The 11596-nt window shown below is 43.0% G+C and overlaps 2 protein-coding genes across 4 annotated transcripts in view; both read right to left on the minus strand.

Moving 5' to 3' along the window:
- Nucleotides 1-5546, minus strand: part of mxd1 (MAX dimerization protein 1) — a 68065-nt gene extending 62519 nt beyond the window's left edge. For both annotated transcript variants that reach the window (XR_009673064.1, XM_061037274.1), the window contains exons 1-2: nt 4764-5546; nt 4024-4123 (exon numbers count right to left, since the gene is read on the minus strand). Coding sequence is in view for 1 of the 2 variants with exons in the window: in XM_061037274.1 (XP_060893257.1) it covers nt 4024-4123; nt 4764-4830 (167 nt within the window). In the remaining variant the exon portion in view is untranslated. The remainder of the gene's footprint in view (nt 1-4023; nt 4124-4763) is intronic.
- Nucleotides 5547-6397: 851 nt separating this feature from the next.
- snrnp27 (small nuclear ribonucleoprotein 27 (U4/U6.U5)) lies at nt 6398-11498 on the minus strand. 2 transcript variants are annotated; one of them, XM_061037276.1, is made up of 6 exons: nt 11297-11498; nt 9750-9882; nt 9398-9507; nt 9190-9269; nt 7031-7095; nt 6398-6713 (listed from the first exon to the last, which is right to left on the minus strand). In XM_061037276.1, exons 1-6 carry the CDS (start codon nt 11331-11333, stop codon nt 6659-6661), a joined length of 480 nt encoding a protein of 159 aa, XP_060893259.1. In that variant the 5' UTR covers nt 11334-11498; the 3' UTR covers nt 6398-6658. The 2 variants fall into 2 exon arrangements, with proteins under 2 accessions (XP_060893259.1, XP_060893258.1); XM_061037275.1 differs by having other exon boundaries at nt 9398-9510; nt 11297-11497.
- Between the last annotated feature and the right edge of the window lie 98 nt (nt 11499-11596).

Consider the following 11596-nt stretch of genomic DNA (forward strand, 5'->3'; position numbering starts at 1 on the left):
TGCATTCCCATGCCAGGCAGACAGCAGCATGGTGACATAACAGTGCTAGCAGAGGAATGATCCACAGTTATTCAGGCTGGATTTCAGACACCCTAATCCCCCTGCCCCCCCTGCACCACAACCCTCCGCCCCCCCAGCTCATGCAGCCAGGACACCACAAGGTACAGCTAGCATTCAGTCAGATACTGTCTATGTTGTCATGATGTCACGTGCAGGTTAATGTACAGATCCATCTGATTCTGTTCATGTTGATTTAGAATCCATCACTGATTACATCTCCCTTCATCACTGCACTAAAGCCTTTTAACACTCCTGGGCAGCCAGCCCCGGATATCTTTATGCACCTCCACATACAGTGTGCACCTCACAGTGGGAGACTTTCCTGTTGGACCGCAGGGGCGGACTCAGGTGGCAGGAAATTACGTAAAAAGAGAAAATGGCGGACAAAGCAGCAGAGTCTGACGCCATACTGACCCTTTCTGCCTTAACATCAAATAAAATCTTTAAAAAAATAAAATTAAAATAAAATCTGATTTTAACAGACACGAGAAGTGCCCATCCATCTTTCTTGATGTGTGAAGTGGATCGGCACCGTCAGTCCGATATGTAAATTACGTCGATATCAGACCCGATACAGATATTACATTGGATCTTTTCTATCTCTTCTCATAATGATGAAGGGGTTAAAAGCCAAGAAGACACGAAAAAACAACTTCAGCTTTTTTTAGATGACATTTTGGTGTCCTACAGATTCACCTGTTTGACTTTAGAGCATCACATCATGCACACACAGGAAGAGAAACTAAGAGCTGCTGGGAGCTCACGGAGACTCCATCGGCCTGCTCCAACAGGAAGGCAAGATCACTCCATGATTTCCACAGTGCACTGTGTGTGTGTGTGTGTGTGTGTGTGTGTGTGCGTGTGTGCCGGGTGGGGGAGGACTCTCCATCTATGTAATGGAGGAGCTGGTGCTCTCCTCTGCCTGCCGAGAGTGAGCAGGAAAAACACAGAGAGGAGGAGGAGGTGAGGAGAGAGAGGGAAAACACGAGAGAGAGAGCGATGGGGGGGAGGGGGGAGTCACTACTACTGACACACATGCACACATATACTACACATATAGACAGGGTGACTCCCTTCCCCCACTACTCATAGGTCCACACCACAGGGAAAACAACAGAAACTGGGAGTGCTGGTGTGACTTGACTTCAAACAAACATGGCTGCCTGGCCTACATTTCAGATCAATTAAAGAATCACTTTTCCACCAGTGACAACAGAGCTGGTCTGCGTGTTGAGGGTCAGAGCAGAAACCTTTCTTCATATCAGGAGTGCTTGTGCTGCCCTTCAGTAGTGATGAGTAGCGGCTGATAAAGTCCTCACAGCTGCAGCCCGACATAACCTCCAAGTTAAACAACAGCAAACGGTCGCCGTGAAGGCCGCTAAGCTTAAAGGTTTTAATGACAGCAAACAAGGAGGAGTCTGCAGCAGCTAGTGGTCTACTCCACACACACAGAGCTGCTCCCACACACTTTCTTCACCACGCGTGTCTAAAAATAAAGAGCTTCCTTAAGCATGTAGAGGCGTCTTCTGAGCTCCACACGCTGCACATCCTGCCCCCCGCTCAGGACGCTGCACAATGACCTCCACCTCAGGATCAGCTGACATTTCTTTACCCACACAATGGAGTTCAGCAGAGCTCCTTTCAAAGAGCAGATATTTTTTTAAACGATCATCTGATTAGTCATAATTCATTGGTTTGATGAAATTTTCAGAAATTTGCAGTGGGCGTGGTTTGACCTGATCTCACCTGTTCAGTTAAGCGGCTGGAGGCAGACAAAAAGAGAGCGAGCGGGTTTGCATGTTTGCTAACTAATTAGCATCATCTCTTGGAACGTTTGTTTAGAATTATTTTTCACTTTTTTGTTGAATAAATCGACAAACGTTAGTCCGGACTTTGAGTTGTATTCTGATATGAATGAGTCACAGGTACAGCCCCACGTCTCGTGTGTGGCGTTCTTCAATCTTAGCCGCCACAGTACTTATTGTTTGGTCATTTATAATAAAATAAATGTTTAACCTTTCTCTTTCTTTCTTTCATTGGGTGGACTCATCGATATGTGACTTGTGCAACTTGCTGCATCACTAATCATGAAGCTAATCGCGTCAAGAATTTAAGGAGAAAATCATGAAGAGATCAACCAGAAATGAGAGTAGCGTCAGCAGCAGTCCACTCACTGAAGTGTGCGTTCTTTGATTGATATGAAGGTATGGACGCCTCACATGTCAGGAGCAGTTAACCTACGATCAGCTGATAATAAAGCGTCTTAAACATATTGTGTTACGAGGGGGAACAAGTCCATACATGACCCTATTTATAAGCCCTGTATACATGCGTCACCTCGTCTGCTCCATACATTGAGTACTGAACATTGGAGACACTTCACTGGATGCTTTGAATTTCCCTCAGGATCAATAAAGTATCTATCTATCTATCTAACACCTTCACATTCAGACACTGTCATAAAAATGGATTAAAGTTTGCAAACGGAGCGATCATCCGATATCCGCCGGCCATCTTTACAGCATATTTTAATGTCTGAGTGCAGCCGTCTCAGGGATCACAGATGGTGGAGCTGGATGTACATTGGGTTAAAGAAGGTAAGAGGCCTGTGGATACCTATTTATATGCGTCACCTCTCATGTGCTGTATGTGCTTATTTCAACACATGAAGCTGGCAGAGGAATGCCTTCTGCCCAGTGGGAGTGTGTGTGTGTGATTGACAGAGCTAGACTAGTCCACATGCACAAGTCTACACTGAAAGGGTTAACAGCTTCCCTTATATGACCTGACTGTTTCTCTAAAGTGCTCCTGTTGCTATGCTACATCAAAAATAGTTCACTGCTGCCGCTGCGTCCCACCGAACAAGCTGTTAGGATTGTACGCTTTAATCGATTGCCTCTCGACGTGTTGTGCGGGGGATTTATCTTTGACTTTGACTTGTTTATCTCCCTGATGAAAAAGAGGCACTCGGTGGTGAGGGGCAGCACATTTTAAATGTTGAGTCTGCTGAAGAAACAGGCCCCCCTAATGTCACCCCAAAAGAAATCTATTTTCTTCAGCCTTTATTACAATCTCTCCATATTTTCATCTTGTCTGCCAAACATGAATTTTCAGTTTTTACACTAATTGGATAATTTTTTTTTTTCCTGGCATTTCTATCCGAGCTTCTCGTGTGCTGCTAATAACAAACACCATGAAGTCCGGCTGGGACTGCATTAACTCACTTCTTCATATTGAGATCTAAAATCCTGATACCTGATGACAGAGCGCACATCGATCGGTGTGGATGTAACACCTATGTGTCCTCATGTGACCGATTCAAGGACTGCTGGTCACAGGCTCTGCATGTACACTATTTGTTTCTGACGACGTGTCTGGAGTTATCAGGACATGCCTCCCCCCCCCCCCCCCTCCCTCCCTCCCCTCACTGACATGGCTTCTGCAGTCACCTTGACTGACCCACTTTGCCTTCACTGAGTGGCCATTCACTATGGAACAAAGACTGATGTTTGCTGCTGTCAGTCACACACACACTTCAAAGAAGGCGAGAGGAAGTGAAAACACGGCTTTAAGGAGAGGACTCATGTAGGCACCAACACACACACCGCCATGACACGCTTCAAATGTTTGTGCACTGGTGTTAGAAATCAATGGGACTTTTTTTTTTGTGCCTGTATCATGTTATTATTATAACCCTTTCATTGTAGTGGGAGAGGAGCTGAATGTTATATCACAGGTAGGAAATAGATTTTCAAAGCCACAAAAAAACTGCGCAAAAAAAAACAATGCAAAATATGATTTCTCTATCCCAAAGGGAAAATGAGACTATGAGGTGAAGAAATGGAGGGAATAACAGATTAATCCTTCTGCACTCAGTAGGGATATGGGGCGCTTTGTTGTTGCCAAGCTGAATAATGACGCTGGAAACATTTTTTTGCCCACAAGGAGCCAAATGGCCTTTACCTGCTACTTGTGTTTTTCTTGCTTTTGCTCTTTCTTTTCAAGCTCTCCGTCTCTCGGCTGCTGATGAAGGGTGGCATGGAGGCATAGCCGTGTTCAGCTTCTGCAAGCAAACAAACAACATAGTGGTCACATGTTTGTGATATCAGGCAAATGACACACACACACACACAGCCACAGTGGAAAGGAAGCCCAACCAACAGGGAATCGTTTTTATTATTTTAAACTCAGCAGCAATGCTCTTTTGCTTTAGCGCAAGAATGCAATGAATGGATTCCCTGCAGTAGCTTTTTTCCTCCGGTGTTTTCTCCCTCAGCCTGGACCATGATGTCATCTTGAACTGAAATAAACCCCAGCAGCAAACCACAACAGAGGGAAAGGAGGGGCCATCATGAAAACAATGTCTCCCTGCACATCTGACTGCAGCTGCCACATATGCATGCATCTTTTTTTTTATCAGAAGAAATGCAAAAAAAAAACAACAACAACAACATGGGTATTATTTTCACTTTTGCAGTTGATCCCCAAAACATGCCTGCACACTGATGAGCACATACTGTGTGTGTAGGTGGTTTGTTGTGCACAATCCTTCATCATTTCTATATCTGATGCATGACCCGATTCTTTCATTTAAGACACCAAACAGCTGCTGTGGGGTTTAAAGACGTGTGCATTAACGTGGGTGATTTGCATTCTTGTTATGTCACAGGAAAACAACACAGAGCAATTTGATGACACTTTACCTCGCTCCCTGCGATCGAGGTACTCGGCTGCTTCGATCAACATCTGCACCAGTCCAATCGCCGCCATTTTTAACAATAAAACACAGATATTGTTATGATAATAAAAAAAATCCGATGATGAGGGATCCCGTGGATGTACACAGCCGGCTGCTTCAGCTCCTGTGACTTGATCTTCTCAGTTTAATATTTCCGGTAACGTGTAACCGTTAACTTCTGCAGCGTAACAAACGGGTTCTGTTTTTTTTTTTTAAGTTAACGGTTGTAACAAACGTCACAACATCAGAGCGCTCTCGTTCCTTTAAGATTGTTTCTATGGCAACACAGCTCTGCCTTCTTGATTGGCTTAACGCTAATGGTTCAAAATTCAGTCGACAAAAAAAACCAGCTAGCTGTCAAATAGAAACAGTAAAGTGGACTGACATGTAACAAAAAATAAAAACACGCCGGCTGTTGTTCTGTTTGGCTTTCGTTAGCGACAAAAAAGTGTCAAAAAGTTCTTAGCTGTTTTAAAAATATCAACAAAAAAAACAGAAATTAACCCCGCTGTCAGCTCCGTTTCTGTGCTCGGTTGTCACGGACGACGAGCTCTGATATCACGGAGAAAAACGAGCTGTCTGTTTAAAAGTTAAACCGTCGGTTTCTTCCTAGATAGTTTCAGTTGTCACGTCTCGTTGAGATCGCAGATTAGCGACTGACATCGACGGAGAACCAGCTAGTGTTTATCAAACTGCTTCCAAAATAGTGGCTTGTTGATCAGGACTACAGCACAACTACTGTACCACAAAAGCTTCAGTATGCTGTGATATGATTGGCTACTGGAAATAGCGTATCAGGCTGCTATTGGACGTTAAAGCCGTCGCTCGCCGAGTGGGGGGGGGGCACCCACCGTTGACTGCAACTGGCTGCCTGCTTCAGCCATTTTGGTTCTAATTCCCATTGGATGATCTACACTCGTGAGAGCCACAATGGATACATCCTCGAGCAACTTCATTGGTTGCTTTATGACTAACTTGTTCGCTATTGGTCACAATGCGCACGAGCTTAAGAGACAACGCCCGCCGACTGAAGCCACGCCCCCTATGCCATGCTGTTTGTTTCGCGGTGTATTGCAATGATTGGCTTCTGTGGTGTTTTCTTATTTCCCGTTCAGCGATTGGCCAGTTTCACATGCTCGTTTGCTATTGGTTCACCGCTTGTCATATATTCGCACATGCGCAACACGAGTCTTCCCGTGTGACATGATAGCTTTAAAATGCCTGCAACAAACTGAGGATGTGAAAACCACGGACACACGTTAAAAACAACCGACACAAGTTCATCCTCATATAAAGATGCTTCTCAGTCTTTCACCCCGGATGAGGAATCAGCCTTACCCATTCATTTATCTAGAACTATGTGTATTAGATTACATGAAGCTAATCCAGCTATTTTAACAATGATACAAAAACCATCTAAATCCTCAGCCTGTTGCCCCTTACTCTCCAACACTAATATCACATTCATGCATTTACAGATGTTCAGTCATGTATCAGGACATCTACAGTAACACTGTAACCTGCATATGTCAGATGTAAGAGGCAAAATGATGCCAAAATATTTATAAATATTTCTCATATAAAAGGACTACAACCACACACTTTTAAAAAGGGTTTATTTCAAATAACCAGATCCAGACACTACAGCTCTCCTATCAATAATATCCAGCTGTGGCAAACAGAAAGCAGTTATTTACATGTATGTTTACCTTCAAAGTTATTTACAGGTCTGATGCACACAACACAGGTTGAGGTTAAAAAAAATAATAATAATAAGAACAGTAAACAACAGTTGATTATTCACGACTTTGAGGGGAGAAAGGATCTTCTCGGGGGGGTCACTGTGAGCTGGTGAGTCTTCTAAGCGATGAAGTCCAGTGGCCTGTTGAATCCTCCTTTCCTGTTCATGTACTGCCTGAAATAATAATAAATATATAAGGGGGGAAAAAAACACACATTGTATCACTGTTACCCTCGCAACACTTGCAGATTACATCACCGAGCACCAATGGGAGAGCCGGGATGTCTGCATAGAAACACCTGCAGAGGTGATTGGCTACAATAAGACGGGTTGACGCTTAAAGGGCTCACCCCCCCCCACCCCCTGATCAACACAGGAAGTTCAAAGAGTTACTTCATAAACATCTCTTCAGTTTATCTAAGGTGATTCATTGTGTGTGGTGGTCATGTCAGCAGAGTTTCAGATGCTGCACAGTCGTCTTGTTTACGTACCTGTATTTCCTCTTCATGCTCACGTTGATGGCGTGTGCGTTGGCCGCTGCAGCGCTTTTCTTCCCCTGTTTGAAGACAACGTTTGTTCAACACATTGTTAGAAAAAAAAACATTGGAAGACAAAACTTTTTCAAAACATTTAAGGTCAATGCAAACGTCAGAGATAGAACTGTAGAGGAGGGTCTAGTTGTCAATGTCTGTCTATCTAAAGACTAAATTGTCAATCACCAAATGTACACATCAGTGTTTCCCCTAGGTTCACAGCTTTTGGGGGAGGGGGGGGGTGGAGGGAGACACGCCGACACAAACACCTGAAGGAATCTTGGTGTTCATGTGTTATTTTTAATGACAGCTGTCCTTTTCTATCGGAAAGGTATCCTTAAATGACTTCTTTCCCTGATTTCGGACTCTATCCACTATCCTATCTCTACAATAAAGGTACAAAAAGACCAAAAATAAATCTTTTTTTTACTTGACCTTCAAGGGGGGCAGGGGGGGCTGGGCCGCCCCCCTAATATAATGGTAGGGGAAACACTGCACATCATAACACTCTGGTGTTTGCTTTAATAAAAAGGACTAAGAAAAAATGAGCTGATAGTTCTGGTGGAGTTGAATCTCATCTCATTTCGGCTGCTTCACAGTGAAACTCTTAAAGCTGCTCAGACTCAAATGAAAACCGCGACACACTTAAAGACGCTGGAAGGATTGAACTGTAGAGTTTATGATGTAAATTAAACATGACATTAGAAATGGAGGGTCAGCAGCTTGTCTTATAAAAGTCACTTTTTGACTTCTTTTGTGAAGGATGATGATTCACGCAGAGCTGCTGAACTGGATTTGTCTGTTTAATACGAGGCTTTGTCTGATGGTTCCTTAATTTGTTCAGCCCAAAAACAAATCTACAAACCCATCCAGAGGAGTCTCATATGTTACACCGTCTACTAACAGCTAAGTCTTAGATATCATGTCGCAGCATCTAGTGCTCGCTGTCCACACTGCATCTGTTAAATACTTAACATGACATCTAGTGCTTTTATTTTGAAGGTGGACAAACTGAAGTGTGGTGTTTTGTATTGGCGAGCTGACTGACTGATGACTGAGGTCAACATTTCAATCATAGCTGTGGATATTATTAAAGCACCGTTATCTCCACTTTGTAAAACAAGCTCAAGCTAACGAGCTCTGCTGAGGGAGAAAAAGAGAAATAAAAACTAAAGGATTATCTGTTAAGAAACAACCAGTGCCTCGTAGAGCCCCCTCCCTGTCCATGTGTACGCGAGCCACAGAGAGAAAAAGAGAAAAACGGGGCGTTGGGATAAAACCAACGCAGCAGTACACATACAAACTACAACTAACTAAAACGGACTGAGCAGGGTCACATGGTGGGTAAAATCAATGGCAATGAGTCATCTAAGATTAAATCAGTGTAATTATGTTGTATGGCTTACTTGATATTTACTGCGGTGTGTAGATGTGAGAACGGCTTTAATCGATACGTCTGAAGTGACATGCGCTGTGCTTGGTGCTGAACGTTTTGAAAGCGTTTGACAAACTATTTTGTTTTCCGTTGCCTTAAGTGTTTCCTTAACACGGCTTTTAGTAACAGGGTAAAGATGTGTCGGGCTGCAGATACGCTTATAGCCGTCATCTGTATTTGGTTCATGTTGGGATTTTTGGGTTGCTTCAGTTTCCAGGTTTCCATTTGGTCACTCAATGGGCTATGAGCTGGACATGACACTTTGCCTACATGTCATCCTCTAGATTTCATCTTTTGTGCACCCCTGACTTCAAAGATCAAACTGCACCTACCTACAACTAAGGTTCTCCCTCACGTGAACTTTCAAATTCAGATTGTTGTTTCAGGGTGATGAATACTGTGACAAAGAAAGACCTTCATCAGGCCGTCGATAAAACATGGAGAGGGCAGGAACACGTTTAAATAGTGAGCACAATGTGATGAGGCAACGTGCACTGAGACTCTATAACGCTCTGATGTCATAGATATTCACCTTTGTTAAAAATCAGAGTTCAGACAGCAGGCCCACCAACATGAATGTAAACAACAGTATCATGACAACCTTCAGTTAAGATGTACTGTAGAATCCCAGTTTGGAATAAACTGCACCCCCTTGTGGCGGTACAACATATGACACCCTCACCTTGGTGCTGTCAAACGTAGAAAAGCCCATCAGTTTCATCATCTCTATCTCCTCCTCTGTCTTGCCTTGCATGTCTTCAGCTGTAGAACAGAAAGAGGTGTTGAATTTTGATTAAAAAAAACATTTCAAACTTCTCGTTAGCCTTGAAAAAGATGCATTTCTTCCTTATTTATATGAGACATAGGGGGTCATAACATATGTCTAATACCTGAGATCTGAATGGGTTTCGACGCCTTTTCCTTCCCGTCTTTGCGCTCGTCTCGATCTTTTTGTCTCGATGGAGAGAGGGAGGAGGAGCGGTGACGTCTAGGAGGAGACCTGCTGAGGGAGCACAAAGATGGCTTCAGTACAGGTTACGAGTCAATAAAGCATCTGAGAGTGATAACAATTGTTTTTAAAAATCGTTTTAGGTTGCAGATGAATGTGTGTGAAGTGAAGCACGCAGCTCTTATTCACTCAGGTGTGTCTGATGTTTGGAATCAATAGTTACACACGACACAATTCCTGCTTAGAAAAAAACATACACACATGCCATTGTTTGTTATTGAGTGCATCCTCACCTTGAACGCCTCCTGTGAGGAGAGCGAGAGCGACTTCTCCGACGTTCTCGGTCCCGATCACGAGAACGAGAGCGTTCCCTCTCCCTCCGCCTTCGCTCACGGTCCCGTGAAGCTGAGCGGGAACGCCTTCTCTCTGCAGGAAAGAGAACCATCAGTAAGATAATTTGATTTTTTAATGTTGGGCAAACTGACAAACACACACTGTTCACTGTTTTACTCTCCACAGACGACATGTGACTTTCTTGTATTGTTACCCTTCCACTTTATCATAAGATTAACCCAGATCGAATCCTAACATGTAGTAGTTCTCAACTCGTCTAGACTCAGGACCCAACTACTCATTGAAAAATCGTGACTGATATTTTTCTACCAATCAGATTTATTTACTGAAAAATTGTGCAGTTTCGACCTCAGTCGGTACAAGACAAAAAAATACTTCTTTAAAAAAACACTTCCCAGACTTTTTTGCACACGTTTTTGTCCAGGCACACATTCACGACCCACCTCTGGGTCCTGACCCACCAGTTAAGAACCACTGGTATAGAGTATCTGCATGTAAGCCATAGGATGATAACGCCTAAAAATAAAATCTAAGATTTTTTTCAAACCAAACTAGCTTTACGATTTGAATTGATTTTTTCACTTCTTACAAAAAACACAAATAACCAAAATCATTGATTTTGGTTATTTGGAGACCGGTTCAGTCCAGTTCAGACTCATTTATTGCTGTTTCCAAAAGTTCAGTCTGTAGGCACTTGGGTTGGGAACTAAAGGGTGGCCGGTTCAATTCCAGGTGTGGACCAAATCTGGAAATTGGTCTGGTAGCTGGAGAGGTGAGCTGAGCACTGCTGAGGTGCCTTTGAGCAATGCATTAGACAACCAGGGGAACTTAAGCTCCTCTCTCCCTCTGTGCAGTCACATCATATTACCACAAGTCACCATAAATCTTAGATATTAATCACATCCTGGGAGCTCCTGAGCTCTCGTGCCTCATATCCCTCTTTCCCATTTGTTCAAACCTGGTGCAGTTTCATCAGATGTCTGATCATCATGAGTCTGGTTTCCACGGTTTCATTTCAAGTTTTTACTGTAACTTTGCTAAATGTTGCTTACTGCTCATGATGGATTCATGTTGGGTCTTTATAGATAATATAATAATGAGTAAGGTCTTTTTATCTGCTCTTTTTGTAAAGACTCGACTCGACTAAAGGTAAAATGTGTTTTAAATTGGCACAATACAAATAAAGATTTACTGACTGAATACCAAACCAAACCCCTGAAAACAGGTTTCAGGTCATCTACTATAAATAAACTTAGCATACAAACATTTGTGTAAATACTTTGTATTTACACAAATGTAACCGAGCTTTCTGGGTTCGTTGGATCTGATGCACTTAATAATCTCAATATTTTTGTATAAATATAATGTAAAGTAAGTTTATATCCACTCATCTAAACATTATTTCCCCTCGAACAGTATCAAGATGTTTACGTCGCTAGCATGAAGCTAACCAGCGTTGAGTTTCTTCTTTGTCTTTTTTTTTTACCTCGTCTTGGAGGACTCCGACTTTTGCTCCGGCCCATCTTCTAAATTGTTCAACCGTCGCCTTCCTCGAGATGTAGTGAGTTATAGAAACTAATTAGAGGTGAAAAATGTTAACACACTGTTGTGGATGTGGTGAAGGTAAACATAAATGTTCGCCGCTTTGAAGCAGGCTGTTGTCTCTTTATGTGTACTTCCGGTGAGCTGTTTTCTTGGGCGCGCCCCCTACCGACCTGGAGGAGAACGTTTTTGTGTTTTATGCCGAGAAATGCATCCCTGCCGATGTGGATGGATAGATAGAAGG

This window comes from Labrus mixtus, chromosome 5, assembly GCF_963584025.1.
Source record: "Labrus mixtus chromosome 5, fLabMix1.1, whole genome shotgun sequence".
Taxonomy (NCBI): Eukaryota; Metazoa; Chordata; class Actinopteri; order Labriformes; family Labridae; genus Labrus; species Labrus mixtus.